Raw genomic sequence first — 23,002 nt, 5'->3', positions numbered from 1 at the left:
TTTGCTCCCCACACAGAGATTTCTGCCGACTTCAAGGAGCAGTCGTCCCCGGCTGGAAAAGAGCCCCCCGCGGCCCCCGCCTGCCCCTCGCCGCCCAGCAGCCACCAGGCCTCGGAGCTGCCGGGGCCGGGCTCCATGGGGCAGCCGGTGCCCGTGGGCCGGCTGGAGGACTTCCTAGAGAGCAGCACCGGCCTCCCGCTGCTGACGGCGGGCCACGACGGGCCGGAGCCCCTGTCCCTGATCGATGACCTCCACAGTGAGATGCTGAGCAGCTCGGCCATCCTGGACCACCCGCCTTCACCCATGGACACCTCGGAATTGCACTTTGCTCACGAGCCGGCCGGGGGCATAGCCCTGGATCTGGCTGAGGCTAATTTGGACAGCATGGACTGGCTGGAGCTGCCGGGGGGGTCCGTCATGAGCCTGGCTCCCCTCAGCACCGCGGCTCCCAGCCTCTTTTCCACAGACTTCCTTGATGGACATGACCTGCAGCTGCACTGGGATTCGTGCTTGTAACTCTGTGAGCAGAGACTGAAGGGAACGGGCGTGGGAGGGCACGGGCATGCAGGGGGAAGAGGCCAGTCAACCAAAAAAAAAAAAAAAAAGAAAAAACACACAAAAAAACACACAAAAAACACACACAAAAAAAGAAAACAACAAAAAAAAAAAAAGAAAAAAAAAAGAAAGGAGCTCCTAGTATTTGTACTCCTCCCCCAACAGTGTCCTTCCTGCACGAAGCAGGCCAGGGAGGCTGCAGCTCCGGGGCTGGCGGCCTCAAGCCAGCTCGGGTGAGGAGGGAGCCGGCAGGAGCCGTGTGCTGAGATGTTCCTGGGCACGACTTCCCTCGCTGCAGGATGTGGCAGGATTGGTCCCGAGCCCGTCCCAAAAGCAGCAGCACGCTCCTTGCAGGGACGGCAGCTCCGGGAGGCTGTCGGGGAGGGCCCGGTGTGCTGCAGGGCCACGGGGAGCTGGGCAGAGCAGGCAGCTTTTCCCAACATAGCCAAAGGAAACCGGGGTTTCCCAGCAGCCTGGTACTGTCCAAGCTGGTTTCCCAAATCCTGCTGAGCTTGGCAGAGGCCTGCCCGCTGCTTCACTTGCTTTGGGCTGCAGCAACGGTTCGGTTCTGTTTTTCTTTTTTTTTTTTTTTTTAAGGTGCTAAAATCCAGATCCTTGTGTGTTAACCCTGTCCTTCGCTGCCCCCAGACCTCTGGCTGTGCCTGGAGCCCACCCCTCGGCCCCAGCCGCCCCTGGGGAGCGTGCGGCGGGCACAGCTGGCAACGAGCAACATATCATTCGGGGCCACGTGCAATCTCTCTTCTGCCTTCAGCTGCGCTGTTCCTCCCTGCAGCAGGTGCCTCAAGCGTAAGGAGCTCCCCCCAGCCCTCCAAAGGGGTGCCCGTGCCCCGAGGAAGGCTGGCAGGGCCCGCAGGCAAGGAAAGGGAAGAGGCGCTGCCCCACGGGGTGAGAAAGGAAGGGGCAGCTGCTCTCGGCTCCGCTGCAGCAAATCCTCAGTGTTTCCCTGCAGGCCAGTGAGGTAAAAGGTAAAAAAAAAAAAAAAAAAAAGCAACCTCACTGCTCCCTACGGGCTGCTGCCCTGCGCTCTTTGCAGCACAAGATTTTGGAGACTGGGCAAGGGCCGTGTTATAGCCTGTTCCCCCCACCCCGGCAGCTGCCCAGCCATGGGACCATGTGGGCACAGGAGGCAAGTGGTTTCTTATGAGGAAAGTAGGGTGGCGTGGTGGAAAGGGGGATGAGAACCTTCCCTCCAAGGTTTTAAAGGATAAGGGGGAAAAAAAAAAATGAGGCTGCCTGTTTGTCATACTCAGCAAAATCAGCTCCTTTTAGCCCGCAGTGAGCTCAAGGTTAGCCCTCCCCCCCCCCCCAAAAAAAAAAAAGCAAAACAGCTGCGTGATTTCTTTTGTACGAGGAATTACCAAGTGGCAATTCGTAAAGAATTCAAGTATCCAAGTGCAATTTGCTCCTGCAGGAGGGTGGGAGCACTCCACCTGCAGCCCCCCTGCTCCTTGCTGGCAGAGGTGCCAGCGCCAGCGCCCGATTTCACCCTTCCCCTGGGTGGGCGGTGAAAGGAGGAGCTCCCGGGTGCTCCCCTTCGCCTTTACCTCCCCACCTCCGCTCGTGAAACCTGTAGGAATTCGTTCAATTTGCCCAACGGACTTGAAATTGGCTGAGGAAACCCGCGACCCTGCCGGAGCCCCTCTGCACAAAGGGCTTCTACTAGGAGAGCACACGAAAACCTCATGGCCAGGGGCAGGGGGAAGACAGCGTCTTGTCCCAGGATATCCCAGAGTGATCTTTTCCCTGAGACGTGCCCGGAGGAGGCTAGCCCGGTTCTCTGCTTTCTTACTATTATTTGTTTGAATAATAGTTCAATAGTTCTTTGTTGGAAGAGGTATTCCCCTGGAAGGACGTTTTTTGCACCCATTGGGAAAAGAAAGAAAGAAAGAAAAAAAAAAAAAAAGCCTGATGTTCTGCCTCTACCTTGAATGTAATCCTGAATCTTTCTGCTGTAACCACTACTTGTTTGTACCGTGTATTTGACTAGCACGCACTCCCCCTTCCACTATGCAGCGAACGGCGAGGGGTGGGCAGCACCGCCCGCGAGGGACGGCGCTGGGGCATGGGATCCAGAGCGAGTATTCAACTGGAAAAGGCGACGAGGTGACGGGGGAGAGAACGGATCTTTAAATTGAATTATTTTTTCAGTTACAAATATTTGAAGAAAAAAAAAAAAAATCCATTTTATTAAAAAAATTCCAAACAGCCACGGGCTCCGAGGCGTCTCTGCTGCGCTGCGCTGCTGGGAGGGCGCGGGGCCGCTCTGCCTCGCCCAGCTACGGGCTGCTCTTGGACAAACCCCTCCACCTGCAGGCACTGCTGCTGGCCACCAGCAGCCCTAGTCCCTTGGTTTTGAGTATTTCCCGTGTTTCAGGGGCTCAAGTTACTGAAGACTGAAGACTTCAGGAATTAAATCCATCCCCGGCCCTGTGCAAAAACAAAGGCTCAGCCCAGCGCTCTCCCAAGATGCAGTTTTTATTTACAAACCCACGGAATAAAGGGCAGTAAGAATCTAGTGTCATCTCACGAGTAGTTTTGTGCTCACAGACAAGCGCTTTCAGTAGAAAGTCACAGACTCCATATCCAGAGCCACCACCACAAAGCAGCAATTCTCCCCTCCCGCCCTGGCCCTGCCGCCAACGGCGGGGCCAGGAGGACGAGTTAAGTCTCCCTGAGCCAGCTCCCACCTCAACCCCATCCTGAGCTACAACAGTGCCAAAATATACACACGGGCCTGGAGATAATTTACAGCTTTTTGGTTAAAGGTAAAAATCAGCTAGAGACTAAAACGACAGCATGAAACACTCGGGGGTTTTCGGGGAGTGTTGGTTTTTGTCTCCCAGAGGAGACGTTCCAGCGGTAGCGGGCTGGTGCCCTCGGGCACCTCATAAGCACCCCGCTGCCAGAGCAGTGGGACGAGGCCAACACCGATTCCCCTTCCCTGCCCCGGCCCCAGGTCAGGGGAACCCCTCCAAGTGCTTGGGGCTTCACCTCCCCTCTCCCCGTTGGAGGCGAGCCCCTGGCTGGTCCGGAGCAGTGGTGCTGGCCCTGCTCCCACAGCCCCATTCCCCCCATTCCCACCTTCCAGAGCCCAAAGCCACCCCGCGAAGCCGTGGCAGCCCTGGGGTCTGCAGCTCTGGCAGCCCCCTGGAGGGGGATTTTGTCACGGGTACAAGTGTGGGGAGGGGACGGGGTGGGGGAGAGGAGCGTGTGCCGTTGAGAAGGTTCCCCGGGCCGGGGCGGGGTGTGGGTCACCCGTCTATGTCCCAGCTGAAGAGATGGTGCTTCACCAGCATGTCCTGCACCCCTTCCTTCAGCGGCTTCTTCTCCTTCTCCTGCAGGGAGACAGAGAGCCGGGTCAGCGCGCCACGCCCCGAAAAGTGAGGGGGAAGCATCCGCGGGTGAAACGCGGGCACAGCAGCCAGGCAGCTCCTGCACTGCCCACCTCCACGCAGCGGGGAGAGGCCTTGTGGAAAATGGCTCCATCCACAGCCTCCGACCCTGCCCCGGGCCGTGAGAGGAAGGAGGGGAGGAGATGCTGCCCACTCACCTCCCTCTTTATGGGCAGCTCCCAGTCCTGAGACAGGCTGAAGGCGAATTTGCAGAGGACCCTGGAAGGGAAGGAGAGCACAGCCCGGCGCTCAGGCACACGCCCAGAGCACGCTCCCAGCCCGTGCCCGCCACTGCTGCCCCCGGGCACACAACTGCACCAGCCCACCCGAGAAAAACACCCAGCTGAAAGGGTGGGGATCACCTGCTGGCACTGACAGAGCAGCAGCAGCAGCTCTCCACCTTCCCCTCTTTCCACCTCCTGCTTGGACTTCCCGTCCTGCCAGTCCCAGGCTGGAGGAGAAGCTCGAAAACGCGACTCAAGTGCAGCCCCTACAGAGCCTGACACAGCAGCGCAGCCCCGGGCTCTGCTGCACCACGGGCACTAGTGGCTGAGGGAAGAGTCCACGGCCCAGGGCTCAGCTCCTGCTCCCCACAACCCCATTCCAGCCCAGAAGCAGCCCCTTGGTGCTGTGGTTGTGCTGAACGAGCTCTGCCCCAGGCTGTGAGGGATCCAGTGCAGTGCAGAGGGAATGGGCAGCTGCTGCCTGCTTGTCACGACAGCTCCCCAGGAGCCAGGGCTTGCCCTTAAATCCGGCAGGCCCAGCGCATCCCATTAGGCTGTCTAGATGGTTGCTGCTGCCTCAGCACACGGAAAGAGATCTGGGCGCTGCTGCTGGCGGGAGAGGGTCCAAAACCCGCCACGGTGAGGCCCAGCTCCCGCAGGGGAGGAGGAAATCCAGGCGAGGCCCGAGGGGCCAGACTCACCTCAGCTCACACTTGATCTGCACCCAGCCGGGGCTGCGCAGGAAGGACCAGGGATGGAACCACTTCTCCACGGTCTGCAGGCTCGAGCACAGCACCTCCAGCCACAAATGTAGCACCTGCTCGCTGCGGCGAGGGGGTGGAGGCACGTTACTCGGCTGAAGCCATGGGAAGAAGCTCTGCCCCTTTGGGACAGGCTGTTCTCAGCCCCAGCCTCGACCCCAGCCCACAATCTCGTCCCCGTCGGGACCAGCACCCCCCAACGACCCCAAGGCAGGCTGAAACAACCGCTGCTCGTGAGCCTGCTCTGCCCCCTCCCAGGCTCCTCGCACCCCCGGCGCTGGGGGCGGCAGGCCCAGGTGACTCACTTGAGTCCCACACAGATGAGGGAACGAAGCTTCACGTCCATCTGTGCGTGTGCGGCGTCGTGCGTCATGTTCACAGCCTGAACTGCCTGGAGGGCAGGAAGATGTGGTTACGGCCTCCTCGCAGCTCAGCCTCAGCCGGGGCCGAGCTGAGATCCCGTGTCAGCAGCACAGCCGAACGCTGCCCCCCCCCAGAGCCCCCCAGCGTGCTCCCAGCCTCACCCAGTGCCACCCACCAGCATCACAGGGGCTGAGGCTGCCAGACAGTTCCCATTTGTGCCTCTCCCCAGTCGGGGAAGCTCAGGGAGACTCCCAAGCACCTCCCTGAAGGGCAGTGCCCTCCAGCAGCCCCCCAGGAAACAGCCCTGTTACCGGCTGGGCTGGGGCAGCGCTCACCCGGTAAAGCAGCTCCTCTGGGGTGAGGACTTTGCCATCTTCATCGAGCCTGAAAAGATCACAGCGCACAGCTACGAGGAGGCTGGGGCACCTCCCCAAGGTGGAGAGCAGCAGTTTGATGGGCACGCAGGAGCAGGGTGCAAATAACGCGGCCTTACCTGTACGTCTTGCAGAGCACCAGGCGAGAATACACGGAGTCAAAATCCCTTTCCACTTCCCTGCTTGCAGCCTAGGAAGGAAGAGGGACAGTCGGCACACGACCTTACACCGCCCTACAGCCCCTTCGGCCCAGCCCCAGGAAGGGAAGGGAGCCGCCTCACCTCTTCGATGAACAGCCAGGGGTGGCAGGCGCCCCCCAGCAGCGACGGCTTCTTCAGTCCGTGCTCAAATATGGACTTGAGGGCTGGACACAGCGTGCCTCGCACCAGGTCCGTCACCCCTTCTGTCACCGAATCGTCGCCAGCAATGGAGTACTGAGGGGCACCAAGAACCAGCTCAGTGCATTGGGATAGCACACGGAGGTGGTGTGCTCACCCACAGCTGCTCCACGCATGCCTCCTTCACTCCCAGCCCCCTCCCTCGGCCCTTTATGATCTTGTGTGAGGTGCCACGGTCAGTGCTGGCCCCCTGGGACTTGCTGGGCCACCAGTACTTCTGTGCCTAGCGCTGCCCCACGAGGGGCACCTGCTCGAAACAGCTGGCATCTCACCAGGGGAACCAAGGCACTGCTCCCTCAGGCACAGCTGCTGGGGGAGAATCCACTGTGGTGACCAGAAAGCACCGGCAAGATCCACAGGGACAGCCTCAAAGGAGGAAGAGAGCACAGGCAGAGGGAAGCAGGCCGAAACCCTGCCCCAGCATCCTGCTGCGTGCCTGCCCTACGGCTGCTCAGCTTTCCCAGAGCCGGTCTCCAAGCACTGCGCTCAGCTCCCCACAAATGCACTCAGTGAGGGCAATACAGGGCCCTTTTCAATTAGTATTATTATTGTTTAATTACCTCTTTGCTCCTCTCATCCAAGATCTCCACAAATTTTGCAGGAAACCAACCTACGAAGGATGGACAAAAGAGGTGAGCCTAACAAACAGGGGAGATGAGAAACCAGTGGGGGCTGAGAATTAATCAGAGTTCATGGAGTCCAACCTCAGAGAAGGAAGCAAGCAGCCTGAAAAATCACAAGAATTCAGGCAACTGCAGGAGGAAGCCAATTACAGGATCCCGCCCACCAGCAGCGGAGATGATGTGCACCCAACCACCATCCTTTGCATCCCACCCTGCTCTCCCCCCCCGTTTCAGCCTGCCCCGCTCTCACCTCTCAGTCCATTCAGCTCTCCCACCCAACAGTGCTCGTCCTTCTGGGAAATGATCTGAAAGACAGGGGGTGGGAAACAGCGGTTGAAGAGTGTCAGACGACGACTCGCAAGCAGCAAGGAATGGAGGCAGGACGCAGAACTCTCCCCCCACAGGTGAGGAGGGCTACAGCTGCCTGACTGTGTGTGCACCATGAGGAACTGCCTTCTCCTCTTTTGCCAATGCCTTCATCTCATGTGGTGCAGGGTTTTCAATGGCAAAAAGCTACTGCAAACATAACGTCATTCCTCTTTCCCCACTTCCAGATGGGGCGCCCACAGCTAAAAGGCAAACGGATGCTTTTACAGCCTTACCACAGCCTGGTGTGAGGCGTTGAACTGGCACCAAATCAAGCTTTGGCTCTGCTGTATGGCAGCCAGGAAAGGGCCTTTGTAGTTGTGTTGAGAAAGACCAACAGAACAATACTCACATCCTGCCTCATCCCAGAGCCACCCAGTGCTTCCCTCGGACCCCCAGCTACCCTGAGTGGATCTCCCAGACGGGCTGGGTATGCCCCGCGCTGCCCCTCGCACCGTGATGATATCGTTCTTGCGGAAGCCCAGCTCGTCGTCGTCGTGGCGCTCGAAGTCCAGCAGGGCCTTGGCGCGGCGCCGGCGGTTGCGGGAGCAGGCCACGTAGTTCTCGTGGTCCCGCTGGTGGCTCTCCATGCTGTAGTCTGGGGTCAGGTCCTGGCACAAGGATGCAGAGCAAAGAGGAATGAAGACCAGCAGGTGACTCCCAGCTCATCTCCCAGAGCTTACAGCGCCTGTTCTGCACGTGGCAGCCCCCGTCCCACTCACAATGCTGCAGTTCTTGGGATCCACGCACTGGAAGTGCCGGGCCACCTGCAGGATGGCCTCGCGGAGGTCAGCCACCAGCTCCGTCTGCTTGATGTTCTTGGCTTTCAGGGCCTCCAGGTCGTCGTCCCCTGGTGGAGCCCACACGGCCAGGGGGAAGGTGAGGAAAAGGAAACCAAGCATGAGATATTTATTTCTTATTAGTGCCAGAAATCAAACAAGCCTGCCTGCATTAAGGCAGGAACCTACTGCCGATCTACTCACTAATGTAAGTAAGAATTATCAACAAGGCTGTCCCAATTTTTAAGGAGCTGCTATTTCCAACGAATACATGGGACTGGGAGGACGCTGTCTGGGATCTTAGCGAGCCGAGCCGCTGCTGCACTGCCTGCACAGCACACAGGGGCAGCACCATGGTCAGACTCAGAACTAGGGACACTGCAAAAGTCTTCTGGAACTGAAATGCTCTTAAAACTGAAACAGCTTTTGTGAAAACTACTTATAACTTTTGCACGGCGTACAGGGTGAGAGCATCTCCTTCACTGAGACCTGAAAAAGATGTGAAAACCAAGACAGGCCACTTTCCTGTGTCAGCCCAGAAGTGAGAGCCATGAGAGAGAAGCTTCCATCCTCCGTCACCTCTGCCTCCCTAACAGCCAAAGTTCAAACATTTTGGTGTATACAGATGGTCATAAGTACAAAATAAAAGTAACCCAACTTCCAACTTTTACTAATTCCCACATAAGCTGCCAAAAATCCTATTCATTTATGCAGAAAGACACCTACTGGTATTGATTATTTAGGCAATGAATGCGTCTGAATGCCTTAAAAATTGGGTACGTGATTAATCATTTGCTTCTTTTCCTAAGAAATATCATTTGTTTTAAATTCAACGTGTATTTTCCTAGATCCATTTTTGCGATGCGTACACGAAGAATAGCTCCTGCTTACTGAAAAGTGATTAACGGTGTCTTTTAATCCAAGTGATACTAATTAAAAAGTCCCAAACTTTAAGAACATAACTGGAAACACAATATTAGATTTAAAATGATTTTTATAATTCTTTTCCATTTGCTCTATTTAATAAGAGTCAGATTTAGACAGAGAGCATAAGAGAAAAACTGAACTTTGCTTCTGGACTAGAATAGGCGAACACACACTAACTCCAAGGCCAAATAATGAAAATTAACAAAACCTCCTCCTAAGGCAATGGGGTAGGACGTAAGAAGCCTCACTGCAGATTGAGAGAGAGAGGAAGATCGTAAATAGATGAGTGATCACGCAGACCGTGGGGGAGATTCCTGGAAAATTCACGCTGCTGAAACAGAATGTGACTAAAGAAGAAACTACAACCACAGCCACGCTAGCCGTGGGCTGCCCTGGTTTACACAGATTGCTGACTCTTTGTTTCATCATTTGGCCCCTTCTGGCCAAAATCCTGCACCCTGATGAATCCCACCCAGACACGAGCAGGAGAGCCAGGAAAGTTCTGCACCCTCCCACCTCCAAACACACGAAACACAGAGGAAAGCGCCTGGGGTTTCCACCAGATTCACCTCGCTGCACCTGGGGGTGTTTCCAAAACAGGAAATGAGTGCGGGACCAGCCACATGTGATGAGGCTCTATTTTGAGCTGCAAAGACCGAGCAGTTGTGCAGAGGAGGACGAGCCCTCCTGGGTCTCCTTGGGGCAACGACCAGCTAACAGGAAAAGGGCAACACGTACGGCCTTTCGTCATTTCTTTTTTCTATTTCTTTGTTAGAGATCTGATCCAACCTCTTGAGGCTCAGCTACAGAAAGCCCTGGCTGACCTGATCTAGCATGAACACAAGAGGTCGGACTACCAACCTCCTCCAGGTCCCTTCCAAACAGCTCTCCAGTGATTGTACTACCCCTGTCCAAGTTACTTCTACGTCTTCATTCTCTCTATGGAAGAAGAATTAGGTTCTGGATAAATTCTTACTCCCACCCAGAGCAAGACTAGGTGCCACTAGTGGTAAAACCACTATCACACACATTTTAAATAACGTTTTAGTTATTAAGGACAAAAGCATGACAGTCACTGTACATAAAAGCCACCATCAATCACCTCAGTGATCATCAATCATCTTCCACCACTGATACACTTTGAGACTTGAACTTCAGATTTACCTTGTTGCCTGGGGATACTCACTATCACCTCCAAGGAAGGTGCTCAAACTTGGCCAAGAAGAGGCTGAGACACAAGAAAGATGCACGTGGCAGCTACGTTCCCTACAGATTCAGCGTGTACTGACCATATGATAGCCTTACACAGAAGAGTCCAGGTTGCAGTAACAACCTTCCCAACCTTCCTGCCTTTCTTCACTTCTGCATGCTCAACCTTACAGCTTCACCAGTGCTGTACTATCGTTTTTCTATGCAATGCTGTGTGTGCGTGTAAGCAAAGCCTCTGACAAGATGTGAGCTTCCCAGAGACCATTAGAAAAGCTCTTCTCTGAAGAGACCAGTAAAACACAGCTTTAAGTTTATTCAGGCCATTTCAACCACAACTGGAACATTATCTAAACCTTGTAAACTCAGTACATTCTCCTTCCCCGGAAAAACAAATTTCTGTGGTGAGATGTAGCAATTTCAAGACAGCTAGCCAGTTGCACAGAAGGTGATGACAGTGAGGTTTACGATAGAGAAGGCTATTACAAAAGCCACAGAAGTTATTTTTGTATCTATGCAAAACCTATCCTGGCCATGTGCTTTCTGGACGTATGCTGGGCGAGCTCATAAGCAGTGAGAGTAAAGAATCAAAGACGTTTGTTCGTGACATCAAACTCTTGTAGCAGGTAAGAGGAAGAAGCATGAGGGATGTCTGCATTTTTAAATTTTGACTTAAAAAACTTGATGGATGACCCACTGGACCATCCCGTCCTGTCTCAGATCTTCAGATACGATGCTCCTGAGCTCAGAGGAGCAGTATCAGGAGACTACAGCATACAGCCCATGGACTGCACGTGGTCTGCCAGAAGATGTGTTAGGGCATTGGGCAGTGCAAGGAGGACGTTGCATAGGGCTGAGCTGCAGCCCACTATCAGTCACCACTTCAGGACTTACCAGCTGATCTGAAACTCACTTTCTGAGCTCAGACCAAAGCGAGTGAATAGAAAACTACACTTCTTCCCTCTCATCCTTCATTTCCAGCTCCCTCCTCTCCTCTTCTCAGAGTTTCCCTGTCACTCAGCACCCTCCCTCCTAGGTTGCCAGATCCATCCACACCACAGGGCAGGCACAGGACTGTCCTTACCGAACAGCAGAGAGGTAATGCCAGATTTCCTGCGCTGAGTCCTGCGCCGCACAATCTACGGGGGAGAGAGAAAAGAGAAAAAGAAGGAAAATGCACACATTACAGCAGATTTAGTACAGGAAAAGGAAGCAACCCTCCACAACGGTCAGGTCTGAGCAAGGGGTCCTGACAGTAACTGCTGGAAGGGGCCAACAAGTGACCCAGCAATTTTAGACAGTTGTTCCAGTTCCAGCTGCAGTGAATCAGCTCTCCTGCTTGACCTGCTCCATGCGCAACAAGTTATTTATAGCCCAATTATTACAAAAGCATAATTGAAGTTCGAGAACCAACCGTGATTCAACTGAATGATTTTAGTTTTAATTCTACCTGTTGCCAGCAGCAGTTCTACACGTAATTGTGTTTAGATTTCTAAGTGGATGCCCATTACGTTTCAGAACTGCAGGATTGTCTGCCGATAAGCACACAGAGGAGCATCCAGAATATATCTTCCACACAGGCTTGACAAACGGGAGCTACTACATCTGCAGCTGCAGACTGCAGTCTGAGGTTAAACACAGATGAATTTCTTTTTCAGCTTCTCAAAGGCTGCTGCTGTTTTCTGACTCTCCCTTCCAGAGTTATTTCAGCATATTGGTTTCTCACTAATGCCTTAATCCCACTCTTATTGCATTTCGTGTGCTCGGGTTAATTCCAAGCGATCTGGGCACTCACTTTGGACAAATTGTTGACGGCGGTGCTGGAGTTGAGCAGCTGCCCTTGGTCGGCAATGAGGTAGGCCAGGTGTTTGCGACGCTGGGTCTCCACCGCCACGTCTGTCAGTGAGCCCGCCACGCGCATGGCCTCCCGCAGCAGCACGTCGGCGTCCTCGATCTGGCTGGGGATGTCCGACAGCGTGTTGAAGATCGAGGCAGAGTTCTCGGACTGGATCAGCTCATCCTCCTGCAATGATGCCATCATTTTACCACACGGAACGGTAAGCACACGACAGCTCTGCTCTTGGGGCTGCTGGATGTGATTTGACGCTCAGCTCACAGCCTGGGCACTATCTACTGCACTGAGCTCTGCTCCCCGAACTCTATTTAACATCCACCATTGAAATGAAGTCAAATCAATCAAATAGAAGCTACTCCACCAGGAGCAGGCACAGCAGGGATCTTCCCAGGGTCAAGGAAAGGGAAACTACTCAGTCTCACATGCTGTGTAGCACCTGCTGTACTCTACCTTCCCCTTACTCACCTTTGCCCTTCACACATTTTCCCAGACCACACAGAAGAAGTGGATACAAAACCTTGCCCCTAAAATTTGCCATTAAGCACTGAAAGAAGGAAGTGGGGGCAGCAGTTACCTTCATGCTGAGCATGCCCAGCGTGAGCTGGAACAGCACCAGGGAGCCCTGGTAGAAGAAGAGGTCCCAAATGCGCAGCAGCAGCTTGATGTGGACGACGCTAGCGAAAGAGGTGAGGAACCAGTGCAAGGTGATGAGGGACAGCTCTGTGAGTAGAGACACAGACAGGAATCACGACAGGGGAACTCAGCCAGCCTTTGGGGATGGACTCCCCCGAGCACTGCCCTCCCAGCTCTTGTTCTCCCTTTGTGAAAGGAGCACAGCGATCTCTGCCTGCACAGCACCCTGGCCAGAAAAGCTACGGGCACATTTTTACCGATATCGTGCTCCTGGAGCAGCTTGTCCAGGCGGGGCAGGTACTGCACAATGAGCTGCCGCAGGACGCGCTGGTCTGTCTGCACCCCCATCAGGGTGGTGCTGAAGTAGGAGGCAGGAACCAGCTCTTCAATGATAGCGCACATCATCCAGAAGGCATCTTCCTCTTCCAGAAAGAGCAGCAGGGAGGCAGCCACCTGGGATTTGAAGGAAGAAAGCCTGCGTGCCAAGCCTGCAGAGGAGAGGAACTCTTCTCCCCTCCTCACACAGACCTGTGCCTAGGTGACCAGCACCTTCTTTTCTCTCTAGTGGCTCTCCTGCAGTCTCTCCCATGGAAGGGATTTCTCCTCAGAGAGAGGAAGCCTGTCTGTCCCTCCCCCATAGACAGACTGAATTATTCCACCCCTTTGGACACACGGTGTTGCTCTGCTCCACCTCTCCTAGGAAGAAGTGTTCCATGCAGAATGAATTTCCCTTCAACTAGTCTGGAGGCCGCAGTGTCTGGCAGCATTGCCTCAAATCCAAAAATTGCCTCAAGTCCAGCACAGCTGCCACAGACAGATCGACCCCACTGCAAAAAGCACCAGGAAAGCAACTCACCATGCCGGTGCCTTGGCAATAGCCAATCTCCGGGTAGAGCCAGGCAAGCCCCCGTAGGATCCTGCGTAGCCGTGGCACCCCGATGCTGTTCATGTTGGAGAAGCAGGCGTTGCTGGGCATCGTGCGGAGCAAGTCCTTCTCAATCTGCCAGACAGACACAAACGAGGAAATGGTCAGCTGGCAGCACCCGACGGCCTTCTGCTCTCTGTACTTACCCGTGGCTCCTTGCCTCAGGGAACTCTGCTTCCCTCCACCCATTCTCAAGTCCTTGAGGACTGAGGAAGGCCCTGTCCAAGCACCTGGGGCCAGTTTAATAGCCTCATAACACATGCAAAAAAAGCCAGACAGCGACTTGGTGGCTCCTAAGAAATATTTGTCTGCACTCAGCCCCCCCCAGCTTCAGAGCAGGCTTGTTGGTGGGGGAGATTTCTCCTGCCCAGCCAGCACTAGGCAGTCTCTCTCACCTGTTTTGCAGCAATGGTCTCGTCGTTAGAGCTGTTTTTCACGATATCCCGATACGACATCTCGGAATTCCTCTTCTTCTGCAAGGCCCCAGAAAGGCGCATCCACAGCTGAACAAGGAAAGGAGGAGCCACTGAGAGCCATAACCTGGCACCCCTTCAACCAAAAGAATGTGGTCTCGTTCCTCTGCCTCTTACTCCAGGCAGGGGGTTGTGCCCTGCCAGGCAGCGCTCTCACCTGTGGCCTCATGCTGTGCGGGATGCCGGCCAGCACCAGCGAGCGCAGCTTGTCTGAACGCGGCAGGGTGACCTCGATTTTGTCCCAGGTGAGGTCGCCCACGTCGTGGTTGTGCGTGAACTCCAGGTGAGCCTGCCACTTGAGCCTCTGCTGCGGCTCCTCTGTCAGCGGGAGCCCCAGGAGCTTGCTGGAGTTGGTCTCAGCACCATCTGAGAGCAAGGGAAGGGAGAGACATGGAGACGGGTGAGGAGCAGCACATCCATCTGAAGAAAGCACATCAAAACATTCGTGTCTTCCAGCCAGAGCACGGGAAGGCAGAGCTTGGTTTCTAAGTTTCTTCTCCACGTAGCAATTTTTTGGTTGTAAGCAAAAGGCACCGAAGCCTCTGTTCACTCCTGATTTACAGCAGAGCATGGCAGGAATGAAACAAGACCCTGGCAGCAGTCATCCTGCTGGGTTTTGTGAGGATCTGTAAATCAAGCTGACAAAAGCAGAGCGAGCCTCGGCGGCGACAAGCAGAAAGCCATATGCTCATGCAAGTAATGAGGCACAAAATGTTAACTTCAGGGAGAGCTAATCACCAAAAAGATCTTTAATAAGAACACTGGCAAATTCACAATGAGAGGGCACCTTAATCTCGGGCCATCTCTCCAAAATATACTTCAGTGCCAGCACAGGTTTGACGTAAGGCATCCTTCATCCTAACACAGATCCCAGCAAAGCAATCCAAACCTTTCTGCTGGTTTCAGACTGCACAAGTCCATCAAATGTTCTGTCTGAAGGAAATTGCTCTCTCTCAGGTCATTGCTTCGAGAGGATCCTCTACAGCTCAAGATGCCTCAGGGTACGCGTGCAAACAAGCTCTGCCCTCAAGCTGCATGGCCTGAGAGCTGGAAATGTCCCCATTTCCAAATGGGGAGGGATGGGGCTGGCTTTACCTTCCTTATCAACTCGGAAACCGAATTCGTCGTACTTGAACTCGGGCTGCTCGATGGCCTCTTCTTTCTGGGGGCGTGAGGAAGGAGAACAGATATTTTCACCGCTGCACAGCCCAGCAGGTACCACCAAATTCCACCCCGTCCCACCGCACCGAGCCCTCTGAGCCACTGCGCTCCTCGCCCAGAGGTTAAAATCCTACAGGTGCCTCCATTCCCTACAAGCCCACCCGCTCGTCCCGTGCCCTAGCAGAGCTCCCAGATCAGCTTTAACCTGCCTCTCTGGGCGCAGCTGCCTTCAGCAAACCCCGCGGGCAGGTTGCAGAGCTCCAGGGCTGCCTCCTTCCTTCCTGCTCTGCCCACCTGGCGGCAAGCCCTGAGGCGAGCCCTTCCTGCCCTGTGCAAGCCACCCAGAGCAGCCTGATGGTGACAGAGGCTCCCTCCGAGTGTCAACATTTTCACAGTGGAGCAAGAGTTGCCACACAGCAGGGCAATAACTCACCCAAGTTTCTTGACACCCTGCAAGATCCTCTTGCGAGAGCCACAGCCACGAGACAAATGAAGGTCGAGTGGCAAACAAGTGTCTGCAACCACACCACTGGTGGAGCAGTGCCTCCCTCCCTCCTTTCCCCTACAGTGCTTGGAGACCCCAAAAGCCAACAGGGTCCCTTTTTTTTTTCTGCACAGAACCAGAGCATTTACCCTCCCTGCCCCGCGCCGTACCTGTGTGTATTTTGCCAGGATCTCCTGCGGCCAAATGCTGGGGGTGAGCGCTGAGAAGGGACCCCCAGCAGAGGGAGTGTGGTGGCCTAAACAGAGAGAGCAACACGCAGCAGTGAGAACCCAGAAGGACTCCCCGTGAACATGCACACTCTGCCAGCCAGGCACCAAAATGGGAAATCAAAGCCCTCAGCAGGATGCTCATCTGCTCCCCTTGCTGATGAAGGCCTGGGAGGCTGCTGCCCTCCCTCCGAGGTTGCCAGCCCGTGTGTAGAAAGCTGCAGCAACCCACGTGCACCTGCCATGGTCTTGTGTGCTCCAGGTGAGCCCCTTCCCAGCCTCAGGTGGTGTCCCACCGAGCAGCTCGGCTTCCCTTGGCATGGGGGAAGGCAAATTGCATTTCGTTCTCCTCCTTCCTCTGTATTCAATGGCTGAAGCAGCCTCAGCACAGGGCAAAAGGAGGAATTGAGCTCTTCCTGAACAAAAAGGCAGCTGTGTCACAAGGAGCAGGGCACTTGCTCTCCCTCTGTTTTACACAGAGTAGTATGGTAATGAAAAGGACATCTACAGGAACCCGTACCTTTGCTCTGCTAAGCTGTAGATGAAGAAAGAAAATGCAATCAAATAAGAAGGTCCCTTTTTGTCTGCTCACCTGACATCGTGCTAGGTAAGGCTGCGTGGCAGAGGCTGCCCACTGGTCTCAGAGGTGAGAGGTCACTATCCTGTTACACACAGAAAAAGAAGAATTGATTATGAGGGCATCTCATCAGTTAGTACCTGAGAGCACAGGGAGGGACAGACAGACCCTTCACACACAAATTCTCCACAGGAGAATTAAAATCCCTCAGTATTTAAGCTCCCCACAGGAAAATTAACCTTCAAAGAGCGGAATTCCCTCTTCATTTCACACCTATCAGCTAGAAAGAGCACGGCATCATCTACCAAATTCTGTGGGACACCACCAGCATTGCTGACTGAAAGTATGCCAAAAATCAAGCCAAATTCCATCACAGTGAGTCCTGTATTTAATTACAGATGCTAAAACAACACCTGATCGTTCTCTGAAGTCACCAGCCGTGGAGAAGGGACTGGAATGGTGACGAGGGTTTGAGGGGTGTCTTTAGACTCAGGAAGTCTGAAACAGGTTTTAGGAGCATCAGCACAAAACAGGAGCGATGTGTGTTAGGCTGTGGCATAAACTCTTGAAGGGCACTAGGAAAATCTCTGACAAGGCCTTCCTGTGATCAACTAGCCCAGAATGTGGAGAACATGCCAGGGAGAAACCCCTGCAATGAGCCAGGCTCCTCTGAAATGCATCAGGTAACAGAGTTCATGATGAACCAGCACACACTCTCCTTACCTTCCTGGCACCAGTTCACGGCAGATTCAGACAAGGGGTTTCCAGTACAGCAACAGAATAGTTTGGTGGTCAGAAACAGGTATTTTGGGCTTCAGGATAATTCGCATAGCTCTGTGTGTGTGGGAGATGGCGAGAGCCACCTCCAGCAAGCAGAGAAAGTCGGGATATATCAGCCACTCGAGCTTAAAAGAGTTCTTAGGAAAGAACTTGGGAGAAAATAATGTTTGCACACCTCGGATGGATTTTCCAGCTTCCCCTTTGCAGTACAGCTGCTCCTGGCTGCAAACCACTGCAAGGTTACACTGCCGCTCCTGCCTCTGCATCTCAGCAAGCAGCTGCAGCCTAGAAGAGCCTCGCTCCAGCACTCAGATAAGCAGGTAGGAAGGCATCTGGGAACGCAAAAGATAAGGCTCCTTCCTCCCAGAGTCAAACAGTTCTCGGCATGAGACAGGCTGGCATGGCTGAACAGACACTGTGATCTGACACCAACTTACAGCAAAAAGGAGGAAAAAAAAACAAGTCCAGCTTTTGTTTCTGAGGTTATGTTGTCCACACAGTGACCAGCTGCTCACCTGTGAGTTCTGTGAACTCTCCCCTGTCCTTCTGTCACCCCAGTGGCCCCACTTGCTCTCTTAGCACCAAGTTTGCCCCCAGTAAGACACCACAACTAGGAGACTGGACTCCAGGTCCCAGGGCAGGTGCAGCACTGGGGAACACCTCCCCCTGCCCACGTCACGCAGCCCGGCCTCCGCCTTGGCAGCAACAGCTCCTCTGCTGGCCTTCCTCCCCTGGTATCAGGGCGCTGAACAAGGTGGGCAGGTTTTTCCTGCCTCTGGTTCCTAGGGAAACCTTCCCGAAAGCCTGGCCTCCGGGAACTTTTCGGTAGGATCCTTATTCTGGAACAAAAACTCCTTCCCAGGGATGTTCTTCCTCTGGTGATTTTAGCCAAACAGAAATAAAATCCGGCAGAAAAGCAGCACTGAAGAGTTTGACAAAGCACTGCTTTTGTATGCTGCAGACCCTACAACTAACAGCCATGCAGGGAGCAACCAGCAACCACCACCAGAAGGAGAACAACCACAATTCTTGCCAGACTTTCATCCACTGTCAGGGAAGCATCACACACAATCACTTCCTCTGCCACTAAGCACGGGAAAAAGCTCGACTTCCCACTGAACACGAAGCAATGCTCTGCACGCAGCCAATCCCCCTGCCAGCTGCTTTCCACTGCTCTCTACATTCTTCCTGTGTTTAAAAAAAAAGATAAAAAAGTTTTAGGAAAGACAAGTGATTGCAAAGCCACAGTATGCAACACAAGGCCACATGCTTTGTTGCAGTCCTAGAAGCTCAGCTTTTAAACCTCAAGGAGATTGCATCCAGTTTGCCATCCAGACTGCCCCTCTCTTAGAAATCAGAGAAGAAGCCTGCCCTGGATCAGGCAGTTCGTTTCTGCCCCCTCACACTCAGAAAGGTTTTGTTTTCTGAGTTAAAATCCTGACTTGCAACAGGCAAGGGGAGCAGGAACCCAGTAACCCCGAACCCGGTAATTCCCCTTTGCCTTCCCTTCCCCCAGAGCCTTCCCCTTCGGGCCAGGTAGAGGCACATCCCGGAGCTGCAAATGCCATTAGTTCCTCGAGTCAATATTTGCTCTGTGCGTACGCAGGCAGAAGGAAACTCCAGCTTCACAACTACCTACGTAAGCGATGAAGCACAGACAAGAAGCAGGCACCTCCTGCCCTCGTGTCCCAACCCTGGCTTTTTAGCCCTGGAAATCAGGTGTCTGTCCTTACACAGCACACGCTGGGCACCTGCTAAGCATGAACTGCACCGCAGTGGAGAACTCGGTTTGCCCAGACCCTTGGGATCACAAGAGGAGGAGTTCCCCTTTCCTGGCATTCCCATTATTTGCGTGGGGAGAGGATATGTGATGGGAACACAGAGCGCTCCTCCCATCTCACATGAGGAGGTTCCGCCAGACCAAGCTCTGGAACAATAGCTGAGGGCTGTTGGTTTGTTTTTTCAAGTCTGCATTGAATGGGGATGGAAAAAAAAAAAAAAAGGGGCCAGGACACAAACTACACAGAGGTGTCTGCTCCCACCTCTCTTGCTGCACGGTGAAACTCTCCTCACTTCAAACGTGGCGGGATGAAACCCGTGGGTGCCAGAGGGTGGGTTTGTGAGAGCCCACGTCTTCAGGGAAGGCTGCAAAGGTGGCTTCACATCAAATACTGCTACACAAACACAATCCAGAGGCTTCTGGTTAGCAGCTAAATGGACCCCAAACACCTTTCCGTGATGCAATTTATTGATGTGTAATAAAAGGATGCTTTCACCCAAATAAGCACGGTATAGCACCAGGGCACTTCTGCAGAACTCCACAAAAACTCATTTTCCTCCCAAACTTTCCAAAAGATGTTTCTAACCTCTGGTCCGTGAACTTCGGCAAGCCTGCAAACCGTTTCTAAGAGGTCTGTGAAAGGTGATGGGGTTACAGCAACTGTCCAGCTTCATTTGCTCTACAGAAGTCTGAAAGCAAGCACTTGTTAAGAGACTTGAGGCTCTACAAACCAAAGAAATGCTGAAAGACATCACTGACAGTTATTCATATGTTTTTCTATAATCATCCAAGGCTCTCCACTGCATCCAGAGCCAGCCCCACGAGCTCCCAGGTGGAAGTTTGATTCTCAGGCTGCTCTCATCCTACTGCTCCCAGTGGCAGAGGAACAGCCTGAGGAATGACTCTGCCTCGGTACAGCCTCTGACGGATCTGCAGAGCTTTAGTTGCCAGGGCTTGTCATTCCCACGCAGGAAAGGCTAGATCCAGGTCACTTCCCCTGTCACTGTGCCGCTCATGCACAAACAGTCTCAGCGAAAGAACCTCAGCCTCGCCTAGCAGGTCTCACTTCATTTAGCTCCAAAAAAACAGCTTTTCAAGGAAAATATCTCCCACAGCACTCAAGATTTATCCCCTCCGGGGCTCTGTCTTTCCAGAACTCAACTTTCTGAAGAGGCTAAACACTCAAAACACCTGCCAGGGCTCCAGGACTGCTTGCAAAGCTCCCATCTAACACCTCGCGTTAGACTACTCGGATCTTGCTCCTGCAGAAGCACATATACATGGGTAACTGAGAGGAAAAATAAAAGCAAACTGCGTGACAATCATTAGCATTTGTAACAAAACAAGGCAAAAATAACCACATTTCCCATTTCTGGGGATCAGGAAGAATTCCTGCCCAGAACAAAAGGGCTGTTGGGTTATGGACATTCTCTCTCATCTCTGAATCATCAGGTGTTACCCAGCCAAGAAACTGCACTGACTGGGCAGCGACAACAGTTCTCATCATACAAATGACCAAATGCTATCTTTTTCTCTCCTATCTCATAAAACAAATACATTTCTTCTTCCCCTAAGGCACTTTTTTTAAAGCCAGAACCAGAATTGCTGTTACCAGTATCACTTGTTGCATTCCTGTGTAAAAACAGCTGAGAGTTCCTCAGAGCCAAAACAAACGTGGCAAGACAACATCCTCCTCCTCCTCCTTCTCCTCCTCCCTCTCTGGAGCCAGCAGCAGGACAGCAGACAAGCACAGCGAGACACAAACACCCCTCCCCAGTCACCCTGCGCGAGCTCTGCGTGTCTCAGGATTTGACTGTCTGATGAAAGGTGGCAAGGAAAGAAGTTCAAACGAGTCCTTGTGCTGCTGAGGATACAACGCTGAAATGCCAACACCTCTCCAGCTCTCCAGGGACATTTGGGACACCGCATTCACCGCATGCAGTGAAACTCTCCATCCACCTCATCACACCTGACAACTACAGAGTCCCTAAGATCCTATCAATTCAAGTCTGCATAGGATCAGGGTCACCGACGTGATGCAGATCACCACCAGCAGCGGTGATCATCAGCTACAGTAGCTGTAGGGCCACACGCCCCAGCACATCCTTACCTTTGATAAAGTTGCAAGGACTTCTTTTCCCCCACAAGCTTTCTTCCCTTCTTGTGTTTTAACAGGTTAACAGCCAGGACAATGGGCACCAAGCACCCCAATCATTTCCAAAACAGCTGCAATGGCAAATGCAGTACCGCTCAGGGCCAAACTCCCTGATTTCTTGGTCACAGCAGCCTGACAAACACCGAGCATGGCAGGCAACTTGGCATCACGCAGACCGATTCATTAAGAATGCGACTGAGGCCCGCAGCTCATTTCATGCAGATCACTGATCCAGCAGTCCCTACGATTACCAAGCCACCTCACATAAGAGGCATTCATTTACAGAAGCGAAGTATTTTGAGTATAGCCTATCTTGAAGATCTTCAAGGTCTTCTGGAACACTGAGAGTTGCAAAAGATGCCCTCTCACAGGAAAGCAAGCAACAAATTAACAGCACGGCAATGAAGGCGTACCGAAATGGCACTAGTGGAGACCCCAAAGCTGGGGGATGGCTGCAGTCCTGGCAGCTGTGCTGTGTTTCCCTCACTCACTGGCTGATGTTACTCATCACCCCCTTACCAGCGTGCTCCCTCCTCTCCGCTGCTGCTCATGTATTTCCTTCAGCCTCCTTTGGAGGGAGGGTCGCTACGAATGACATCTCCCTGAGATTACGAAGACCTGTTGTCAAAATATTACCCTAAACAGGAAGAGAAGAAGGTAGTACCTGGCATTTTGGCCTTTTAAATACGGCATTAACACACCCTTATATTAAGGGGACACAGCCCATCCCCACTTGACCTCTTTAAGCACACGCCGTGCCTCTCCTCACACCCTCCCCTCCTTTTTACTTCGTGAACTCTCTGGGGTAGGACCCAACCATCCTTTCTGCAGAGGGAAAACCACACACACACACACACTGTGCATCCGGAAAGCCATAAGGAAATAAATCTTCGCTCCAGCAGCTTTTCCCCCCCAGCACTCTGGAGCAGCTGGAAAGCTCCTCAGGTAGCCCAGCCAGCAGCCCTGCCGCGGCACGGCAGCGCCCTGCTCCTTCTGCTGGGGTTTTTGGGCTCCAGCCTCCTGCTACCGACCACCTGATGCACACCTCACCTGCAGCAAGCTGTGGCCTCGCTCTCCCGTGCATTACAGCCGACGGAGCCTCCATTTCCTCGCGGCACTTTTACTACTTTATCCCGACCGCTCCCCCCCCCCCTCCTCCCTCCAAGAGCATCGCATTGAGCCATGCCTGAGGCATCGTGAATCATCGTGAGTGAGGATGCTGTGCCGTCACGGACAAACCAAAAAAAAAAAAATAACAAAAACCACAAAGAGCATCGCTGAAAGCCACCTGTCCGGCAGAGAAGCGCCTGCTCGGACACGGAGCCCCCTCGGAAAGCCGGGGGGCAGGAGGCAGGCACAGCGGGGAATGCTCCCCCCCCGACCCCACCACCCCGAGGGAAGGGAAAGGACGGGAAGGGAAGGGGAAAAGAAGGCGAAGGGAAGCCCCAGAGGCTGAGGGGCGGCCGGCCGAGCCCCCCGGATCGGGTCAGGACCCCCCATCCCGCCCCGGCTCACCTGCTCCCGTCAGCGGCGGCGGCGCCCCCCCGCCTCGCCGCCCGCCCGTCCCCCCACTGCGGGCGCCCGGCCCCGCGGCGGCCCCACACGCCGCTCCGGGAGGCGCTGCGCGCATGCGCGGCATCCGGGCGGCGGCACGGGGCACGCCGGGGGTTGTAGGCGGCGGCGCCGCTGCTTTCCTCAGCGCCTCTGTCGGCGATAGGGGCTGCCGGGAGGCGTGTCGCGATAAAACAAGCACTTCCGAAGCGCTTTCTGGCGGCACTGGGGGAAATAAAGGACGTGAGGTCCCACACCCGGCTCCTCCCGGGGGCTGGAAGCCTTGAGGAGGAGTCCTACCTCACAGCGCCTCACCTCACGTTCAGTAACCCCAACCGTCACAGAACACACACCTGCCCCTTCCCAGCACAGGGATTTATTTCCACATGATGAGATCCATTACCTGGTCCTT

The 23,002-nt window shown here is 54.0% G+C and overlaps 2 protein-coding genes across 7 annotated transcripts in view; one reads left to right on the top strand and one right to left on the bottom strand.

The window, feature by feature from the left end:
• Positions 1-4,434, top strand: part of MRTFA (myocardin related transcription factor A) — a 75,660-nt gene extending 71,226 nt beyond the window's left edge. For both annotated transcript variants that reach the window (XM_084507068.1, XM_084507067.1), the window contains one exon: positions 17-4,434. In XM_084507068.1, the coding sequence (XP_084363194.1) occupies positions 17-516 (500 nt within the window). In that variant the 3' untranslated portion in view covers positions 517-4,434. The remainder of the gene's footprint in view (positions 1-16) is intronic.
• Positions 545-22,636, bottom strand: SGSM3 (small G protein signaling modulator 3). Of its 5 annotated transcripts, XM_084507073.1 has the most exons (23): positions 19,147-20,087; positions 16,340-16,409; positions 15,691-15,776; positions 14,971-15,037; positions 14,033-14,241; positions 13,798-13,905; positions 13,334-13,477; positions 12,735-12,930; positions 12,419-12,564; positions 11,785-12,012; positions 11,074-11,128; positions 7,800-7,927; positions 7,533-7,688; positions 6,962-7,016; positions 6,649-6,698; positions 5,972-6,124; positions 5,810-5,880; positions 5,652-5,700; positions 5,259-5,344; positions 4,894-5,016; positions 4,127-4,187; positions 3,867-3,911; positions 545-3,003 (listed from the first exon to the last, which is right to left on the bottom strand). In XM_084507073.1, exons 2-23 carry the CDS (start codon positions 16,344-16,346, stop codon positions 2,986-2,988), a joined length of 2,241 nt encoding a protein of 746 aa, XP_084363199.1. In that variant the 5' UTR covers positions 16,347-16,409; positions 19,147-20,087; the 3' UTR covers positions 545-2,985. The 5 variants fall into 5 exon arrangements, with proteins under 5 accessions (XP_084363199.1, XP_084363195.1, XP_084363197.1 ...); XM_084507069.1 differs by lacking the exon at positions 19,147-20,087 and adding an exon at positions 22,555-22,636 and having other exon boundaries at positions 545-3,911; XM_084507071.1 differs by lacking the exon at positions 19,147-20,087 and adding an exon at positions 21,559-21,582 and having other exon boundaries at positions 545-3,911.
• Positions 22,637-23,002: the final 366 nt, after the last annotated feature.

This window comes from Aythya ferina, assembly GCF_964211825.1.
Source record: "Aythya ferina genome assembly, chromosome: 1".
Classification (NCBI taxonomy): domain Eukaryota; kingdom Metazoa; phylum Chordata; class Aves; order Anseriformes; family Anatidae; genus Aythya; species Aythya ferina.
This window is presented reverse-complemented; position numbering and strand designations above follow the sequence as displayed.

What these genes read in the sequence shown, in the direction of transcription:
- SGSM3 (XM_084507069.1), bottom strand. An exon ending in TCCTGGCAAAATACACACAG is followed by an intron (nt 15,038 to 15,690) that starts GTACGGCGCGGG and finishes TCACGCCCCCAG; the next exon opens with AAAGAAGAGGCCATCGAGCA. An exon ending in CCGTCAACAATTTGTCCAAA is followed by an intron (nt 11,129 to 11,784) that starts GTGAGTGCCCAG and finishes TCTCCCCCGTAG; the next exon opens with ATTGTGCGGCGCAGGACTCA.